Raw genomic sequence first — 22,215 nt, forward strand, 5'->3', positions numbered from 1 at the left:
ATTTACATCTCAGACAGATGCTGTGCTTAAGCTATACTGCAGGGCAAAATAGAGTTATTAAAAAAAAAAAAAAATCAGAATTTGCTCTTCTTAGATTGTTTAGATAAATTGTTTAGACTCACTGTCTAGATTGTTAGATTGATTGCCCCTGATTACATTATTTTAATAAAATAGAAATTCATAATATGCAGCAGGGTTTATTTGCTCAGGGACAATACTGAATGCTACAGTAATATACAGTACTATACAGCATAGTACTATTAACACTGGGTCACTCTATGGAGATACAGAACTACCAGCTTTAAATTCTGCACCAGGAATCAGACATATTGAATGGGTTTCCCAGCTCTGGGGCATCCCAGAGTTCTCTTATCAGCTATTCACCAAAGAGGAAACCTTGGCCAGGGGAAAGAACGTGGAACGTTTTTAATGCTTTCAGCTGACACATAATGTCACGTAGAGATTTCAACAAGCATCTCTAGAAAGTAAAAGTGTATCTCTCTCCTTCCTACTGAGTTTTGTGTTTCTTCCCTTTTAACTTTTCTTTTGTCTTGGACTGTGCAGCAGCAGGGAAGCTAAAAACAAAAAAAACCAAAAAAAAGGTGGAAAGTTTTTTGGATTTTAGTGTACCAGAAATTGGGGATCCCTTCCCAGGTTGATTTCAGAACTGATTAAAAAAATCTAGACTACCCAATCTTCCTCTAAAATCCAAAAGAAAGGAAGAATCACTAGAACTAGGATGGGAAGCAGACTGAAATCCAAAGTGAACCACCAGTTCAATTTGAAGACCCTTCCTTTCCTTCATGATATAAAAGTTATTATATAAACAGACACATTACAAAAAATATGAAGCATTTTAGCTAATACATGTCAAAACTACACCTAACACCACCATTTAAAATGTTTCCAGCAGACGTAGCATTAAGTTTTAGTGGAATAGTTTCCTCCTACCTTTGTACAGCATTGTTCGGTAGTCTTTTCCTTCCCAATAGCTTATATTTACCCTGGTAAAAACATTATACTTCTCTGGGTACTGAATTTCAAACAACACTCCTGTTTCTGGAGATGGTTTGTAATCATAGATAGAAACACTGCTCACAGGAAGCGGTTCTAAAGGAAATAAATACAAACGAAAGCATAAAAGAAAGGAGCATATTAGCAGGCAAACTGAGTTCTCCACACATATACAACATCAGTGCAATGAAATAAACGGTTTTGCTAGGTATGGCACAGGCACTCAAACCTACCAGGTGATATGCGGGACTTCACAGAGGTCTGGGGCAAAAGCTACTTGGGCCGTTGTCAAAGCCAACATTTGTGTGTTCCCCCATAAAACAATTTATGTTCTTATATTTACACTTTAACAGAAAAATTTCCTCATTTTCCACAAAAATAAGGTTGAAATAGCAGTTATTATTTAAGCACTCACAGTCGTCACCCCAGAAAGATTTTCATCTTTAATCCTTGCCAAGCATGTAAAAGTGTCCAGGCAATAACAACAAAACACATGAAATTGCTTGTAACTTTGGCATAAATGTGAACTTTAAAGATTAGCTGAGAAAGCATATCAGCATAATGCCCAAAGGAAACTACTTCGATGAAGATTTTCTATTTTGATATACATTCATTTCTGTATTTCATGGGTAATTACACATTCCCTGTTCCTTCCATATTTGAGAGGTCCACCATCTTCAATGTATTTATCCACATAAAACTTCTACAAAATATAGCAGTACCATCACCATTATTTTACAGATGAAGAATTGAGGTGTAGAGAAGTGGTTTGGAGGGGACAGGGGCAGGGGAAGCCTGTGCACAGAAAGCAACTAAGTGGCAAACTGCTGATCTAGCGCTCTGAACTCTGAGCCAGGTGGGCTACAAAAAGAAATACCCTGTGTCCTGCAATGCCTGCAATGTGGCACATAGACTGGTGTAGCTCAGTCACCTAAAGAAAGCTGTGCCAGGAAAGCTCCCCAGTCACTGCAGCTTGGAGTCTGGATTGTTGTTAACAATAAGTGTCACAGTTTTATTCAGCCTCCTTTGTGCACAAAAAACAACAATGAAAAACAATTACCCTTTTTCGCTCGATGCTCTTCTAGGCAAGAAAAAAGTGATAGCAACCCAACTATACGTAGGTTAAGAGGGCCAAGCATATATTCAAAACAAGGTTATAGTGGTAGTTGAAATTTGTCATACTAACATATTTTAGCAGAGATAGTTAATGCGCAACACCCTCAGTACTTATGCCTAAATCCTTGTAAGTATTATCATGTCGATTTAGTTCTTGCACACTGTAGGGAACAAGTTGAAAAATTCAGGCTGTTGATTAGCATGGCCTCAGAGGACACATTCGAGTTCAAAGTTCTGCTGTGGTAGGTCTTGGAGGAAAACTAATAAAATATTCTTTTTCCCTGAAAAGCATACAGTCACAACAGGCAAGAGAAAGAGCAGATGAAACGGAAGACTCATGTCAGTTTAAAAAATGGAATTATCTCACAGAACGTGGAATAGGTTAATCAAAGATGGAAAAGCAAGTCTGTAGTGGAAGTGAAAATTAAATCCCAATTACCAGCACAGTATTTTCACCACAGTACTAAGTTTTCAGGTGTGATGAGAAGTGGAGAAGAATAAGCAGCTAAAAACAAAAGCCACAGGTGCAAACAGAATCTTTCCCCAAGTCTTAAGAAGTCATATTGTAATTTTTAACTTTGTCAGAGCATGTGAATTCAATGGTGTAGGATTATTAAACTAGTTCTCATGGCAGAGACCTTCATTAGCTTCATTAGATATCTATATATCTGTATGTTAACCACTTACAAATAGAAACTCCCAATCTCACAGATACTACAGGCACTTCAGTGATGTGATCTGTGAAAATTTTGCTGACAATTTGTGATAGCCTAGAAATAAACAGGAGTAAAGCAGATCACAGGAAACAAAGCCTACTCTCTTCTTTCCGCTGGAGCTCTTCCCATTGCTTATTCTGAGATAAATTGTTGATCTGACTATCCACATGACCAGAGGGTTCATATCACAGCTCACACAGCACACGGTAGTAGTTTAAATGCCAATAACAATCTCTAAATAGCACAACACTTACATGCAGTCATCTTTCATGTTAGCAGGTGTGCCCTGGGCTTTCTTCTGCTATCTCATTCACATCTGAGGTCTCCTTATTTCTGAAAGAATTACTGAAACTTTCTTATGCAGTGATTAAATTACCCCATTTATTCCTTCCTAACACAAATCAAATAAAGGATGGAAGTTATACTTATTTTTAAACCAAATGATTTTTCCTCCTGATGCTTTGATTTAATTAACCAATAATTGAATTAAGCGGTAATCATCACAGACTCTCTTTCTTGTTGTTATCTTCTGCTTACTATCCTTTCCTTGCTCATGGCTGATATTAGCAGAGTAGCATGAGTGATATAATGCAATTTAGAGATTTTTCCATTATCTTACTTCCTTCGGCACCAAATCTTCACATCAAAAGCTATTTGCACACTGTGAAATTAAAAGGACACTCAGCAGATAAAAAACTCATGTTCTGTTTTTCACTTACTAACTGCTTCTAGGGTTATTAAATTTAAAGAATATGTAAAATGTCACTCTTCACTGTCTGTATTTATAATTCAGAGCATAAACAGTCTGGTATTTTTAATTTTACAATTTTCAGTAGTCAGGATCCAGCTTTTCACAGATTTCAGCAGTTCTCAAGAAATAGCCTAATAGTTCAGAAAACATGGAGCTCTATAAACGCTCTGCATTATGTTGATGTCTGAATTCATATTACAGAAGGGACTTAGAGGATTTCAGTGTCCCTCTAACAGCATGTTTAAGGTACTTCTTCATGTACAATCATCTTTTTATTTTTAGACTGGCAGATTATATTAATCGCACATAGACAAGCTTGTAGGATCAAGACCCAAATTTGCCTTTTTTCTTAGTGTCTCAGAATCTGCTGCTCTTATAGCAACTGCTTTCCCATTATATTGGTTTATGGGAGATTCAATTTCTCTGTTTTTCCTGGACTCTACAGCAATTTGCATTTAGCACGCAGCTTGCATTATACAAACATCAAGATAGCATAATAAATGTGGCTAACCTCTTCCTCAAATGCCCTGGAAAATTCTGGCTGCTAAATCCTCCATTAATGCATCAATTTGTGCCAGACACATTAACATTTGCAATTCAGGGGAGAAAAAAAAAAAAAAAGAGTACATTGACAATAAGTACCATATTCCAGTCCAAATCAATTTGGTTTTAGTATTTACTATTTGTAGATTGGGTCACTCTACAGATTGAATTAATGATTGATTACTGTGCTGGGTTAGATGGAGTATTACACATAGGTGGTTGAAATGGGATTGAGATCAACTCTCTTGTTTCTCACACTCAAACCCAAATTAATCATGATTTACCTTCATATCATGACCTTTATAAAAAAAATAGAAGCCCCACTGATGGCGTGACCTAACTCCCATGGGTAATTCCCTTTATTCACATAAAGAAGTGAATTATGTCATTTTCTCCACAGAATGACACTCTTTGTGTATCTATATAGTTACTGGGAGTAAGTCACAGTCAGAGTAGAGGTTCCATTATGCTATAAACTTCAGGGATTGTTTTCTCTCTTGCTAAAAAGCAACCATTTCTGAGATTAAAAAGCTGCTGTTTAATAATTTAGGAACATAATGTTCAAGTTTATGATAGGCAATAAAGATACCATGTGTTACTGCTTATGAAAAGGGAATGTAAGTGAAAGTAGTATCTGAGCAATGATGGTATATACTGCAATTTCTAGATGTTCACATAAGATGACAAATAAAAAGACAATACAAAACAAAAAGTAATGTTGTCACAAGAACAAAGATGCATCTCTTGTTCTTGAACAGATTTAGGCCAGTATTTTAGATCATCCTTCCAATGGAAATTATGGCAGGAAATCATATGGTTGCAGTTCTTTGTTTTGCTGATGCTGATTCTGATTTTTTTTCCACCTTAAAAAGGGAATAACATGATTTGCTTGCTGGGGAAAGTTGACCAGTAATGGACCTAGATGTTCTTCTGAGTTATGTTTCAAAATTCAGGCTGCCATGGATAACCAGCCTTTTTAAAGATGTGTTGTGTCATCCCTTAAGAAAGAAAAACACAAAGGGCTTACGTTTTATATTTCATTGGAAAAAAAACTCTGAAGCTCTGACTTCAACAGTTCTGATCCATTAATAAGCTGGAGGAAAGGATTCGACCTGCTGAATCACTTCCTGCAGTGTCTGGCACAGTGACAACCAAGCATCAACTATGTCTAATGCCAATTACTTTCTGAGTGCAGAAGAGATCAGAGTCCCAGGCAGTAGGCCCATTGGTCTCCTGAGGAGAATATTTTTTTGTAGAAGTCACAGAGGCAGAAGTCTCCCTAAAGGGAATATACTTTACAGTGATTTATGTAAGGAATCATAAGCTTTTGAAACAATGAGACATTTACCATTCAAAACTCCTGATCATCAGCTAAAAGAAAAGCCAGGCAGAGGGGCTCTTAATAACGCTCAGAGATCCTGAGATCCTGATTTCTCCAGTTCTCAGCAGAGATATACACTTTTCCTAAAGCACACAACAGCTTTGCAGTGTACTGCTTTCCACATTCCTTCAAATGAGCAAATACGTTTTACTTCACAACAAAAAGAAAAATTGTCAGTGAATTTTGAGGGAAAAATAATAATAATAAAAAGCTGTATAGGTATGAGTCACCCTGAGAAGAATAAAACAAGGCTTCAAGCTGGGAAAATGGGGGATGAGCGAGAATTTTAGTCACTGATTTTACATCCATGCTCTTTATTTCTCTCTTAAACTCCTGTAAAACTGATTAGTAGTAAAGTGGAACTTTCTTTCAAATATTGCAAAACACTAAATTAATTATATAAATTCTGGAGTTTCTTCACTCCCATTGAAAAGCCAAAAATCCCAAAAACAAATGAAAGCAGGCTTGAAATAATTGTGTTAGATACTAGAACTACTTCTAACCTTGTCCAGACTGAAAACTGCAAGAAAGGTCATTTTGATAGGCACAACACAATTGCACTCACAGGAATCTGGCTAGGATTGTGAGATTCAGACACCCATTGTTGTGAAAACTATCACAGGGATCTTTACAAATAAGTGGTCAGGGTTTCAGTTTTTCTCCTTCAGTGAAATGCTGAGCCCAATTTGCTGAGCACAGCTTTGCTACAGAATCAGAAGAAAAAGAGATATTTTGTGCTCAAATCCCATTTTACAGGTTTCCTATCGAAGAGTTGAATGCACCCTGTTCATCTCATCCTAGCACCCTTGCTCAGGAAGCAATACAAGGATGTGGGCTGTGCTCAAGCTGACAAAACCCTTGGGCTTTGAGAAGAAATACTGCAACAAATAGCTCACACTTTGCATTACAATAATCTGTACTAAAGAAAGAAATGCTATATTTCATGGTGATTTGATTAATATGAGAAAGACCTAAAATGATTACAATCAGAGACAAGCAGAAAATAAACTATTAGGTCTTGTAAAGAAGATCCAAATTAACAATGGAAGCCTCAAACGTAGCATACAGACATGCATATATGTATACTTACATAGAATCACAGAACAGTTAGGGTGGGAAACGACCTTAAGATCATCTAGTTCCAACCCCCCTGCCATGGGCAGGGACACCTCACACTAATCATGTCGCCCAAGCCTCTGTCCAGCCTGGCCTTGAACACTGCCAGGGATGGAGCATTTACCACTTCTCTGGACAACCTGTTCCAGTATCTCACCACCCTTACAGTAAAGAACTTCTTCCTTATATCTAACCTAAACTGTTAAGAATTTTTTATTTTTATATGTACATATTTATGCACACATGTGTTTGTATGTCTATATTTGCACATATATAATTATATATGCATATATATTAAATATATATTTTCTTAGCTTTCATCTTTCTCTTGAGGAATTTTTTTTTTTTCTGAACAGAAATCTTTGAGGTGTAAAACAAGTGTCTTCTCTGACTTAAATGGATGAAGTTTCAACCTGTGAAGAGACATACCTTTGTCTTGCCAATATGCTGAGAAGCAGCACATTGCTGAGGGATGTGAATAGGAGAAAGAAAATGTCATCAACACATACCATTGGAAAGCAGAGGTCTTTCATGACTCTCACAGGATTTCTAAGGAGGCAATGTCTTTGAAGGATCTTGCTCTCATTTTGACATGCACAATTTGGATACACAATGCTCTGTGTGAAACTCAGATCTCCAGCATATGGCCAAGCTGCAAGACTATATGTTCCTTCATGGACTCCTTTTCAGACATTAGAAGATCCCAGAAAACTCTGCTTGTGCAATATCAAAGTACAGCCTTGGGAATAACCACATGGGCATTACTGGCCATCTTGCTTGATTTATTTTGTGACAGTCTAATGAAACGGGCTAATCTGCCACTAGTAAAGCTCTCCTGATACCAATGAAATTAGAACAGGAATTAATTTGGTCCTGGAAACTAACTGCAATGTGCCATATTTTCACGTGTAAGATATAGATGGAGTAACTTAGATAGTTATATGTCTTTTCATGGTTAAAATAAACTAAGCATGTTAAACAGGCAGTAAGATCATATGGCGTGAAGAAAAATATGAATCTATCCTAATTATTGTCTGCCACAAAAATCAAGTTAAATAATAGTCAGAAAATTATATAAAACAGGGAGTGAACAATACAATAAAAAGAAAAATAAAGAGAAAAAAAGAAAAGGAAAACCAGCTATCATGTAGTTTTGTAGGAGAAGCCAGTGGTCACTACATGAGTTTTAAAATCTCTTCTCAAAAGCACCATACTGAAATATATCTTAAAAAGACCAGCCTGCCACACTGTCTTTTCATTCCAAATTTACTTTCATTCCTGCAACCTTGTACTCCAAAAAATGAGATATGTTAGTAGCTGAGGCTGCTACATGAGAGCTAGCACTCCTCAGTCTGCCTGGCAGAAAACACTAGGTAGGAGATTGGGCCCTTTCTCTTGTGAAGTTCAGAATTTACAGCGTGCTTTTAATGCTCACTGCAGCATCCTTCAATGCTGCCTGCAGGAATGATCATTCTTTTCCATAAACCAGGTTTTCTTTCTGTTGAGACAAAACCAGTGAAATTCACTGCTCCATTTTTGGTACATGAGTTCCCCAAGCACTGCTGTCCGACTGCCCAAATCACTGGTCCTTTCAAGGTCTGGGTGAGCAGCAGAGGCCACCAGCAGGAAACCCTAGGATGCTGCCAGTACACTTACATAAGACAGGTGGCAAAAAGGGGTGGGCTCCTTTCCACCTGAAAGGACACTATCAAGTCTTAGAGGAGGGAGAGTAACATGGGATATGCCCCTTGGAACCACCCTCCTCACTCTTTCAGGAACACCTTGTGGTTAAACACTGGTTTCCTTCTTCCTTCGGAGATCCCCTGCACAGAAGTTTGTGTGTTCCATATGCCATCCTGGATCACACCTTCCCCGGCTACCAGTGACTGTTGTGGGCTCTGGAAATCAAACAGCAATGAGCCCTGAGGCACAACTGCAAGTGCAGCATGCAAAACCCACTAGAAATGCGTAGTGAAGCATTTTTTTCCAGTTGATTATGATACCTGATGCTTCCATTATTTTCTTTGAAGACAACAAACAAACCATAAAGTAGGAAATTGGATTAGAACTACTACATCGTCTGCAAGGTTAAAGCAGTCGAAGAAAAGGAAATTGAGACTGCCTTTGAATCCTAAAATTGTTCACCATACGTAGATGTTCTTACATATATGCTTTATGAAAACCTTGCATTACCCAACAACACGATACTTTTCCCATAGGTTGCTTCATGGTTGTCCTCATCAGGGCACAACCTGGGAACACAAGGGAAGGCTGAAGAATGTACAGATTATACAAAATTTGGTTACTCCAAAGTTTCAAGCACCTCACTCGGTAACCTATGATGCTACTGTAATATGCTTTGGATATTGCTAGAGTGGATGACAGTTTCTCACTGACAGAATAATGTAAGTACACAAAATCATAACCATTCCTCATCTGCAAGCTAGCTAAAACCATCTATAGAAGAAACCAAAACCACCCTGCAATTGGTTTTGCTCCATCCAAATATTTTTTTCCTGTCTTTTCTTAAATCTGTCTTCCAGATAAAGAAATAATTTTATGTTTTACAAATTCTTTTCAGGTTGGCATCTTGCAACACTTTTGGAGCAACAGCAGAGCCAGAAATACATCAGAAATCACATAAAAATCTGTGGTGCTTCACAGGATGACAAAGCAAACAAAATCACACTTCTCCCCCAGGATCGATGCACATGGAGGTAGTAAGAGACGGATTGCTACAAATATGGTCTTCATCACAAAAGAACTTCTGCTGTACTGGCAGAAACATGTTTTTGGTGACTATAATCTGCTTTCCAAGTTTAGTACTATTTCAATATATTAGCAACCAAAGAACATTGTTATAACATTTAAAACAGAATACATCTCACCATGTAACAGGAGTGCTTACGCTGAAATGTTAGTCAACACTTTTTATGTCTTTTACTAGATTTTTGGAACTCTTGGTTCAAAGGGCTTAGGACGAACATTTGGAAAGGAGATTCATCCATCACACTTGTTTCAGTATATTAAACCTCTCTGGTCAGTGTTCAGGAAGGGTCAGCTGGGGGAAACCCACAGCCATCCCTTTCTTCTTGCTCAGACCTTGTGAATTTTCACTGACAAGCCTTCTCAACACTGTTCTCACACAGCGATTCATCCTATGCAGAAGGATGACCTACTGCAAACACAAAAACCCCAACCAGTGTTCTCCACAAGAATAACTTCTGAGGAAAGTAAAACCACACACAAAGAGAAGTAACAGAAGAAAGAAAGAATAAGGTGTTACTTACTGGTTAACACAGTGATTGATCTTGCTGACTTGGAAACCATATTTGAGTTCACTACCAAGAGAGTTACTATGTAATATAGGCCATGGTATTTGGCACTAAAAACCACAGGGGCAGGTAAAGTGCTATTGAATTCTTCAAACTGGAAAAAGTAGTTCTTGGATTCTCCAGCTATCTTCACAACATACACAGAGGATGAGCTCACCACATCAGATGCTTCCAGGGAGACAATGATACAATTGTCTTCTCGGACAGTAACTTGGAAGGGTTCTGCATTCTACAAGACAAGAATAAAGACTTTGCTGAAGTAAAATGTATTATTTTACTTTTACCTGTTTCCCTTGGTATTCATAGGATTCTCATGTTATATTTGCGGTAAAGTTACATTTCATATTCTGCAAGAAAGTTAACATCAAACTGTAACAGAACACAATTCACAGTCAGCCAAAGTCCACAAGCATCTGATTATCAGGCCAGTCTCTCTGCAGTGAAGGCTAGTTCCTGCTGTGTGCTTTCTGATGCTCTGGCTACTCCATTCCTTACATCCCAAGAAACAAAGCCCCTGCCATTCTTTCTTGACAGAAGGTGGAGTAGAGCAGAAGAAAGATGAGATTAAAAAGGGTACCAAGAGCAAGAGGATTTCCAGTAAATCCACAAAGAGTAAGTAATTTAAACCACCAAAGAGAGATGATTAAATCAAGACTCCTTTATTTTGAGGAAATAGGATCATATGTTCTTCAATGCAATATATTCTGAAAGCCTGCAACTGAAGAATAATATTTGGCACTGACGAAGCTTTTGCAAATATGCCTGTTCCAGCAAGTACCAAGTGATAAGCAGCTCCCAGCGCTATGTCCATGGCTTTGGTTGGCACTTTTCATTTCCTAAGCTACACCATTTCATTTTCAATATTTCTTTTGTTAGTAGTAGAGAGAAAGGAGAAATTTAACCTTGTTTTCTTATATTATGAGCATGTTAAGTCATTGCCAGCTGAAAACACTTTCCTTTTTATTAATTGCAAACCAGCTGTCAGCAAGAAGCACTTGTTCTCTACAGGCATTTCAAAACAGTTTCATGGTAATTAATGAGAAGGAAAAGTTCAAGCTTTCATTAAGAGTTGCCTCTTTGTTTATTAGGCCACACTGCTGCTTAGGATTTTTTACCCTCAGTGAAAACTGTAATATCTGATATTTTCAATTCCCAACTCCACGATATCTTTTTCTCCTTCATATTTCACAGGCTGAGAGCTCTATTTGGAAGTCAGGGTGGGCAACCATGGCTGGTTTGCAACTTATTCAGTCAAGTTTTTCCTGTAGCAAAGAGCTAGACACCTCCTTCAGAGATTAATTCTAGCATCTTGTCTGCCTCCTGTCTTCGTGCAGTTTTGTTTAGGGGATTTTTCCATGAGAGTAACCTCTTTTGCATTTATGCTGCAGGAACCAGGCTCCCGATTTGGAATTCACACACATGGTAGTGCTAAATCCTGGCATTGTCAAAAACGCAACAAAAATCCACAAAAAAACCCCCACCAAGAACAAAGAATTGGTTCTAGGTTTGTAAAATTTTGAATAACAGTAGTTTGCCTGTGCATACATTTATGCTTTGATCACTGGTCCTTGAGATTTCACAGTGTACCTAAGGTCTTATCACCCTATAGGCAGAACTACACGCTTGAAAAAACATGACCAAAGCAAAATCACTTATCTGACCCAACATGAAAACAAGGTAAAAGCATATAAATCCAGTCTAAATAGGATAACCAGTCTAGACAGCTTCAAGAGATTAAAAATAAAGGCAATGCAACTTCAGCTGCTGATCTGAGGTTTGCTTTGAGTCATTTTTTAAAAAATTAATTTCAAGTTGCTAAAATGATATAAACCAATGTTATCAATGGATGAATACTTTGGTGTGGAAATCTGATCAATTTTTAACAGATGGCAGAGTGATTGCTCCAGAAGATTTATAATGTAAAACTACAATTATACAAAAGCTTCCATGTGTTTCCTTAGCCTCAGCTGAATTCAACAGGCGTACCCTTGAGCAGATCAAAATACCACACTTCAAGTGTATGTATTTTGCCTTAAATCCTCATCCAGTATTTGGATCCACACAGATTCAAGCCTTTAACGGGGGATTATGTTTAGATCTGGTCAAAAACAAGTAGAGGTTCTCTTACCCTTCGTCATCCCCATTCTCCCCACATGAAGAAAATGTGGAATGATTCCTACTTCAGCTCTCCTGAAGAGAGGAGAAGGAAGGCATCCATGGACTGGCTTTTCAGCAGCGTGTGTGCTGTTGTGTCACAAAAAGCATGGTTGCCTTCCAAGACCAAGCAAGGAAAGACAGACCTGGTTCAGCAAAGTTATTTCTATATATCAAGGTTGAACTGCATATATAATCCCATAGAAGTCAGTGGGTTTTGACCTTCCTTAGACTAGCGTTTGAAGGCTTCATTAGAGGAGAAAGAATGATGTTATCTCTAAAATTACTCTAGTCTTCCCTCGACTTTGTTACTGAATTACATGGTACTAACTCAACGTGCCTACCTTGCTATGAAGAGACAGACAAAAGAGCCCAACAAATTTATATGTGCCAACAAATAGTTCTAAGCAAGTTCCTTGTGTTTGGCGGTATTATAAATCATTTGTGATGTTAATCGAGTACAGCTGGAAATTAAGCATATAATTGCAGAGCGATAGACATTCCTAGGATATAATTAGATGCTTTCAGAGACTGCTCATATGGGGTGTGATTTTACTCTTTGATTCTTCCATGGGTATTGTATTAACCATGTCGAAGATCGTACTTTCGTGTTTCCCCTCATAATGTTTCCTTGAATTCACAGCAAGTACCATTCAGCAAATGATCCACTAACCTTCTTCAACAGTTCTCACACAATTAACATAACATGCCTCTGCTAGATAAATACAGAGAAACCTCTCAGACATATACTATTGTTACCTATGACAACACCTAACTGGGGAAAGCAACTTTTCCCTGAGTCCTTTATCTCCTGAGCATCTGGGGATTGTGAAATGACAACCTCCCCGCTTCGTGCACATGTGTCCAGATGCTTTTGAACCACTGCTGCCATGATGCACAAGTATTTTTTGAGTGACATGTCTTTAGTAGCTGTGTGGCTCACCATCCTATACCTGTGCCCACTTGCATAACAAATCCCTTTCTTGAGTGGTAGCTATTCTTTTCGGTGATTATCTGGCACTCTTCCACACACCTATACCTGCCCAAGCTTTTAAACTGCTGCATGCACAAAACTTATAGTTTATGGGAGGCATCTGTTGTTTATTATATGTTGGTTCCTGAAATAATTTTTATCCTTTCATTTCAACTCTAAGGTTTGTTTTTTAGAATGAAGTGGCAAATAAGGGGTGAATAAAAATATCTTGGCAATTAACATGTCGTAAGACGAAATCGCTTATCTCCCTTGGGAAATAGATTTCACTTTGAGTGTTTTAACAGAACAGACCACTTTAGTCATCCTGTTCTTCACGTGATATGAGATGAGGGTTACCAACCAGCATTGGGCTTGTGATTTTGAGAAGTCTAGAAAAAAACCTGAGTGTTTTTCGAAGCACCTCTGGAAGTGACAAACATGCCCCACTTAACTAGATTGTAAAACCAGTCTGTCTTAGGACTGACAGCATAAGTATGGTAAATACACATTTCATTACTTCTGGTCAGCTACCTCCAGGATTTAATTTGCTGGTGTCACAGCCTGAGCGGCTGTTTCATGCCTGTGGGGAAATTTGGCAGGGCTTGTGCATTCAGAACCAAATGATTAGCTCCAACTTCCTTTCTAGTTTATTATTACAAGCTCGTGCCATGATAAAGCACTTAGGAAAAAAAAGGGGGGGGGGGGAAGGGAAGTCAATCCCACAATGTGATGCCTGTTCACAGTCATTTCCAGTGCAGGGATGAGTCATGCTAGTGGAATTTCCAGCCAATAACCAGGTCCCAATTAAAATAAAAAGGAGGGGGAGGCAAGGCAATATACAGCATGTCAAATAAACAATATCCAAAGAGTAATAGGAAAATAAATGGTGTGCAGCAGAGCTCAGAGTTCTCTTTTCAGAAGTCTATATCCTCAGTTTATTTCCTTTTAACAGTGTGACTTTACACATGAGGAAGAGATCAAAGCTGCAAAACAGCTACTAATTTTATGTACTTTAGCTTTTGAATGTCTCATCCTGAAACACATTGGGTCAGAAACCAATTATCTGAAATGTAAGTAGTTACATGTTCTGCTGACTTTAAAAGGAGCTTTGAATACTCATTGGCTCTGTAAAATTAAAATACTGGTAACTATCTCATGTTATCTAATGCTAGATAGGTGGAATCAAGATGCTGAACAAATCTTACTTCTGTCAGCTCTTACAGAGTAAATCCTAAAGTATCACAGAGTTTTCAAAGTGGGCATCTGATATCCCAACACAGGAGTAAATTTTAAAGCTATAAGTATCTACTTCTTAGGGCAAAAGTACCATTATGATCACCTTCTGTGTAATGATGGTCAAAAATAACATGAATGCAAGTATGACAAGACAATATTGAACATTATATCCAGATGTCTTGGAAGAAATACTGGCTATTTTTGTGAATCATAGAATCATAGTATAATGAGGATTGGAAAGGACCTTAAGATCATCTAGTTCCAATCCCCCTGTCCTGGGCAGGGACACCTCGTACTAAACCATGTCACCCAAGACTCCATCCAGCCTGGCCTTGCACACTGCCAGGGATGGAGCATTCACAGCTTACTTGGGCAACCCATTCCAGTGCCTCACCACCCTCACAGTAAAGATTTTCTTCTTTATATCTAACCTAAACTTCCCCAATGACTCTACTATACTCAGATACATTTTGTTCCAGTGGCCAATAATGCTAATTTCATTCTAAATCACAGGATGACTCATTCTCACCAAGATTCATCTTACTTAATTTTAGGTACTTAAATGGAATGACTGAGAGACAGGATGACCTTTTCAGATTGAGTACCTGTGGGCTCGTCTGAGAACTGAATTACTTTTGATAGTGCACTGAACAGCCAAAGGGTCCATGCTCCCAGCCTGGCAAAATTCCTGCAGTCTTCTGTCACCGGTTGCTCCACATGTAAAACATGCATAAGTCATGTCACAGTATTTTTGCACCAGCTTTCTAATGCATGGGACAAATGATACTGAAGAAAAATCATAGCAAAAATAGTAAACATTCAATTTATGCAGAAATTAGAATCTAATCTTATTGGAATGTACTATGCAGTTTTTGGAAATGTATTGTTTCGTGTGAGTCACTGTGCAGGAAACAAATTCTGACCTATATAACTGTTTCAGTAATTTACTTCCACTCTGCAATCACTCTTGCCCTCTTTCTGTCCCATTTCCTGCCATCCCCCTGTGCAGGCTAGACACCTGACTGTGGTGGATGATCCCAACTACCTTCCAATCCTTTATAGCTAGAAAAAAGAGGGGTCCATGAGACTCCCTTCGGTTGCAACGTGAAGTCACCATCCAAAGCAAGCAACAGACTGTGGTTTCACATAATTTAGCTGTTTTGAAGTATGAGTTAATACTTAAATATTTGCTTTAGATGACCCTTCAGGTTCCAACTTTTCTTCCATCATTACTGCATCGTCTTTCTTGCTTTCACAGCTTCCTGCTCATAATTTTCACAGTGTATTTTCTGCTAAACATAGCAACATCAAGCCTTACACTGTTTATATTCCACATCCAGCCTCTGAACTCTCGTCTCAAAGGCTCTTAATAAAAAGCATTTCATAAGGCTGAAAGTGATATGGTTTCACAAAAAGATACAAGCTGTCTCAAATAAAGCAGTTCTCATAGCCATGACCTGAGAAAGATCCTTTCTGTGCATAGGAAAGGACTGGGTGAAAATTGCCCCATATTATGCTAGCTATCATTATTAGAGCCCATAGTTCTAACAAAAAAAAGGCACAGCCAACCTTACAGAATTTAAGGAAGAAAGTACATCCTAAGATTTCCACATGTTCCAGTGAATTCTGAAGCAGGCAGAGACTTCAGTGTTGACTGCAAGATGAAAAGATTGTTTGAAATGCTCTTCAGGAGTGTGAACAAAAATGTTACAGACTTGTAACAAAAATGTAAAGACTTCTTGAAAATAAGGATATTTATTCCTGGGGCTTCTGTTTTTATCCTCACTTCTCCACAAGTTGTGCAAAGAAATTCCCTTAATAAATACTCTTTGGAAGAAATATTCCATCAGAGAAATAGAAATCCTTATATTCAAGATTTTCCATGTAAAAGGGAATATTTTAAGAAGAAAAAAGAGAGCAAAAGCAGCAGTTCTCAATAATTTATGATGTTTGATTCAGGTTAACACACCATTTCTGGAATTCTGCTCTATGAATAGTGTCCTCAGCACTGTTGCTATTCTCAGTCTCAAAAAGCCAACAATAACAATCTGCTGGTCATATTTTATAAATGAGCTTCAACATTTCTTTGCTCCGGGAGATATTTTTAAAGGGACAGATATTTTCTTCCCTCTCTGCACATGAATGCAGAATATGAAGGTATTTTTTTAAGCAAATGTCAATATGGTGTGTACAGTCCACCACATTTTGCTATCATTCTGAAGTTAATAATCTGGAAGGAAATCTTTCTTGACACTATCAACTGCTATTATGATAACATTAAGTAAATGCCAGAATGCTAAATATGTGAAAGTGGAACGTTTGCATTCAGTAAGGCTAATATCTTTTATGTATTACCTTGTTAGCATACATAGTATTTAATAAATTATTGCTAAACATATATTTCTATCCCATCTTTCTAGTGTTAACTGGGAAGAGCAAAACCCAAGCACAGTGATTCAGAGACCCTGATATTGACATAGTATAAAACTAGGTTAGAAAGAACTATGGATGACATTTCTCCCTATTATTGATCCTGACTGCACATATATATCCCAAATACAACAGGAACTCACACTCAGGCAGATATAGCTGGGTTTCTCTCTGCTCTAGATTTTTAGCTTCTCTCTAGTATTAGAATATGTCAAAAAGAAGAATTCTTCTGAAGGAATATATGAATTTGATTACCTTCCCCAACTCAGACCTTTATGGGGCCTTTGCAACTAAAGTTAGCCATCCCTGGTGGATGTACCCAAACACATACACATGCCAGATGAACCACGTGTTTTAATTAAAATGCATCTTCCCTCTCGAGCATCTATGTGAAAAACAGAAAAAAAAAAAGGGCACAGGAAACATATTACATTGCCTCATCGGGTCCCTTAACTCTACCAAACTTGTAGTGATCTTCTCTAGTCAATATTTATTCTCTTTCTGGAAGAATAATGAAAACAAATTTCTACCTGGACAAATGTAAAATAATCTGAGTTGTACATAGGCCAGGTGGGAAGACGAGGTCATGTGAAGTGGCTCCCTTATTAAATTCCAAAAAGAAGAAGTTAGAAGGAAAGGAAAATAAAGATTACTTTCTAGGAACAGGATTTAATTGAATAGTATGCCACATGTACATTATCCTAAGAATATACATATTCTTCATCAACTGAGAGCAAGTGCTTTCACAGCGCAGTGCCCACAAGTCAAAACACATGCACTATATTTCAGTTCCCTCTCCATGATAGAGGAAAGGAAGAACAGTTCACCCCAGGAAAATACTGCAGGAAAAGGAAGAGTGAGAAACTAATGTGGATTTTTAAGAACTTGGATTATTAGAAAGACACCTCTTTTTCCATATTGTCAAATAATCTTTGAAGTGTCTTATACTTCAAAGTGCCCTATGTGAGATGGAAGAAATACTGGAAGAGATGTGCCTTCTGCATGATGAAGGACAAATTCATTCAAGCTGTTTAGTACTTCAGCTCCAAAATTGTGGATTCACCTGTGCAAATGATAGAAGTCTGTAATATAAGCTTCTGATGCTGAAACAGCTTCTGAACAGCGACTGATGCTGAAAGGTGGCATTAGAAAGTGACACAGAAAATTCCTGGTGTTCAACAGAACGTAAAGACTATTGTTGCACTGTGAGAAACTGACCATGACGTGCTCCATAACTGCTGTGCAGCTGAGAGGAACTGAACTGGACTTTTTGCAAGAAAACAGAGGGATCAGGCCCAGTCAGCATAGGCTCATGAAGGGCACGTCCTACTTGAACCAACCTGATCTCCTTCTACAATAAGGTGACCCACCTCGTTGATGAGGGAAAGGCCGTGGATATCGTCTATTTGGACCTTAGTAAAGCATTTGACACTGTCGCTCACAGCATTCTCCTGGACAAATTGGCTGCTCATGGCCTGCATAGGTGTATTCTTCGCTGGGTTGGAAACTGGCTGGATGGCCGAGCCCAAAGAGTGGTGGTAAATGGTGTCACATCTATTTGGTGATCGGCCACTAATAGTGCCCCTCAGGGCTCGGTGTTAAGGCCAATGTTGTTTAATATCTTCATTGGTGATCTGGACAAGGGGATCGAGTGCACCCTCAGTAAATTTGTGGATGACAGCAAGTTGGGTGGGAGTGTTGATCTGCCAGAGGATTGGAAGGTTCTGCAGACGGATTTGGACCAATGGCTGTGGCCAATGGTTCAACAAGGCAAAGTGTTGGGTTCTGCATTTGGGCCACAACAGCCCCAGGCTTGGGGAAGAGTGGCTGGAAAACTGCTCAGTGGAAAAGGACCTGGGAGTGCTGATTGATGGCCACTGAACATGAGCCAGCTTGTGCCCAGGCAGCCAAGAAGGCCAACAGCATCCTGGCCTGAATCAGCAATAGCGTAGCCAGTAAGGCCAGGGCAGTGATCACTCCCTGTACTATGCACTGGTGAGGCCACATCTGGAATCCTGTGTTTAGTTCTGGGCCCCTCACTACAAGAGAGACATTGAAGTACTAGAGCGGGTCCAGAAAAGAGTAAAGCAGCTGGTGAAGAGTCTGGAGCACAAGTGTGATGAGGAGCAGCTGAGGGAACTGGGGGTGTTTAGTCTGGAGAAGAGAAGGCTCAAGGGGGGTCCTTCTCGCTCTCTACAACTACCTGAAAGGAGGATGGAGAGAGATGGGGTTGATCTCTTCTCCTAGGTGACAAGCAATAGGACAAGAGAAAATGGCCTCAAGCTGCACCAGGAAAGGTTTAGATTGCATATTAGGAAAAATTTCTTCCCAGAAAGGGTTGTCAAGCATTGGCACAGGCTGCCCAGGGAAGTGATGGAGTCACTGTCCCTGGAAGCGTTCAAAAACCGTGTAAAGGAGGCCATCAGTGACATGGTTTAGTGGTGGACTTGGCAGTGCTGGGGTAAAGGTTGGACTTGATGATCTTAAAGGTCTTTTCCAATCTAATTGATTCTATGATTCTAAGGACTGGTGCCAGCTGAACTTCATCTTACATGCTCTGGCAGAGAGTATGATATGGGGTAGAGACTGAGCCTTATGGGTACTACAAAATGAAAATACCTTCATTTTAAATTGATAGGGTACATATATACCCTACGCAAGTGAGCTAGTTCTTAAAGAAAGAATGCAATGCTTTGCTATCTGCATTATCTACAAAGAGCACGTCTGGGAGGAAGTTAGAGCTGTCATTTATCTGAGAAACAAGAGATCCAGGTGGTTATCCATTTGAAATCACCAAGCAACTTAGTGGAAAATAGTGGAAGAAAACAAGATTTTTTGTTCCCCAACCCCCCTCCCATGTTAACCTAGAAAAGGACAGATTCGATCCAATGGATAAAATTATAGGTAGGGGCTATTCCAGGAGCTATTCCTTGTTCCGTAACTCCAAGTGATTTTAAAGGAAATTAGGCACCAAAGTGCTCTTGAGTATGTTCAAAACCCCAAATTTTAAAATATGTTCTGAGACTACTAGAGAGGTTTGGAAATTTGAAATACGGAGCCATTAATAGAAAAAAAAAAATATTTCTATTTCAAATCAGTTTTTCTGATATGAAGAATTCAGAAGCAAATGTGGGATGCGTTTTGTCCCCATCTAAGCTGCTGACTTCAATTTAGTCCTTAAACAAGTGCTTGAACATACTTAATACCTTCCTGCCACAAGCCATAACCATAATGTGGCTATGGCTGTCCCCTGAAAGGTTGCTTACTCAGGTTCAAGCGCTGATTTATGGGTTGCTGGTTTTTTTTCAAATTCAAGTGGAATCTGATATTCTGCCCTTTGATTGCCCTCTTGTGTCATGTGTTCTCTAAATTAGCAAGTGTTGACTAGATAACCTGCTGAGATTTTCTCATGTTACTTATATATAGTTCTTGTGGCTGAATGTTTTGTGGTTTGTTTTTGAGATTTTTTTCTTGCTAAAGTATTTGCTCTGCAGGTTTGGGGGGGAATTGATTTACTTGGTGGGATTATTTTTTGTTTTTTCCCAACCTGTGCTCAAAGAAAAGCAATCAGCCAGTGGCATTTCCCTGATTACTAGCAAGAGATAAGCTCCGTAATTCTCTGTATAGCACAGGGTCAATTGCAAATCCACACAGAACATTTCAGTGGTTACTACAGCCTGAATTTAGATTCATTTCTAGTGCGGCTTTAGGCTCAGCTCAGCCATTTGTACTGATTTGATAAATTCCTATCCAGAGAAGAGTTCTCTATCATACTACTGCTGGCAACATACTGTTCAGCAGTCATGAAAGCTACCAAATTCTGTAATGCTACAAAACCTCATAGCTTGTCACTGCCACCTTCCCCTGCAGGGATAGCTCCAGAAGGATTAATTTCGTTACAGCGTACCAAGAGTTTAGTTTTTAGTACAGCTGCCACAGGTTGACTTGAAAGAAGTGAATGAAAGGAGCAAATACGAAGAGCTTAGGAAATGGAGTCAGGATCCTCAACTGTGGGGTGAAGTCCTTTCAGATGCAACCTGTGCTACCCCACCTGCCCAGAAGAAGAGACTGGCCAGGGGTGAATGACTGCTGTTACCTACCAAAGGCATGACAGTACAGGTTACTGAGTGTTATATGGCTTTCATGAAAGCTATAATTCTGCTACAATGTCCTCTCCTAGCAGCTTAATGGCTTCAACTTGCAAAGCAGAATCTTCTGCAACTGTGTTTACCAGATCAGGAAATAATAATTACTTCTACTCTAAGACACAGCCACCACATTTATCCTTCATTGGGATCCCCTTGTGTGCTATCACAAGAACATGCTTAAATATTCTGCGTGCTTCTGTATAAGTAAAATACTGAATATCCTGTTACTTTCAAAGCGAGGAGACCTTAAAGACATGTGGGTCGGAACTTTTATGCTGAGACTTCTGTACTTGGCATGGGATTCATCTGGCTTCACTTTATCAAACTAAAAATTGGGCATATGGTCAAATCTCACCATCTAGGATCCCTCTGTACTCTGTAGGAAGAGATGGATCTAAAGAATTTGATTTATCTACTTAGGACTAAACAAACTGCCTTCTGCAGATGTTTTTCTCTCTCTGTGCACCTTCCTTTCAAACATCAAAAGTCAGATGAGACCAGAAGCAGCAGCTGTGTATGGTATGATAGCAACTGTAACTTGGATTTGTATTGCCATTTTTATGTATTATGGCTCCTATTTTGTCTAAAGTAATACTATAAGGTTTAAATTTTTTTAGCTATTCTCTTTTTCAGCAATATAAAAGTAAATGATGGCCATGACTGAGCAAGGCATATAACTTTAAGTGTACAAAAGGTTCTACTCAGCAAAAGATGTAAGCATGTTCATAAATCCTTTGCCTGTGTGACAAAGTCTAGCCCTGCATACAAAAATCAATCAGGAGGTCAAGGCTTCTCTTCCTGAGTCCCAAAGAGTAGTAAACCCCTGCAACTTCCTTCTAATTCGTTTTGTATCTTTTACAAAGTGAGGTTGCTAAAAAGTCATTCAAAGGATAATAAAAGTCTCGGGTCATTCGGTGATGCTCAGAACCCTGTTCTTCAGGTTTGGTGTTCTCTTCCATAGAAGTGATTATTCCTTGATGCTGTCATTTGGTTTTTACACTTGGCAGTTATTCAGTGGCCAACAGGGATGCAGACAAACCCTTATAAATACATTCATTAGCCTAGCATCTTAGGCTGAGGTAGCTCAGCAGTAACAGTATGGAGAGCATATAGATTAAATTTCTAGCTGGTTTGGCAGTTACGAACCCTTTGAATGCAGAATTTATTGAATTAAACTTTAGCCATTACCTTTCTTTTATATATTCCTCTTTTAATACTTGACAGAGCTTCTCCCCAGGCATTACAATGGCTAACCAGGCAAGAGAAGGCTTAATACACTGAGAGATGAAAGTCAGCTGAGAA

At 38.8% G+C, this 22,215-nt stretch overlaps 1 protein-coding gene across 4 annotated transcripts in view; it reads right to left on the reverse strand.

Moving 5' to 3' along the window:
* Positions 1-22,215, reverse strand: part of PTPRO (protein tyrosine phosphatase receptor type O) — a 156,012-nt gene that overhangs the window by 58,539 nt on the left and 75,258 nt on the right. For 3 of the 4 annotated variants that reach the window (XM_030478719.1, XM_030478717.1, XM_030478718.1), the window contains exons 2-3: positions 9,928-10,201; positions 952-1,110 (exon numbers count right to left, since the gene is read on the reverse strand). In XM_030478719.1, the coding sequence (XP_030334579.1) occupies positions 952-1,110; positions 9,928-10,201 (433 nt within the window). The remainder of the gene's footprint in view (positions 1-951; positions 1,111-9,927; positions 10,202-22,215) is intronic. The other variant, XM_030478720.1, reaches the window with a different exon arrangement.

Source organism: Strigops habroptila, chromosome 3, assembly GCF_004027225.2.
Source record: "Strigops habroptila isolate Jane chromosome 3, bStrHab1.2.pri, whole genome shotgun sequence".
Lineage (NCBI taxonomy): Eukaryota > Metazoa > Chordata > Aves > Psittaciformes > Psittacidae > Strigops > Strigops habroptila.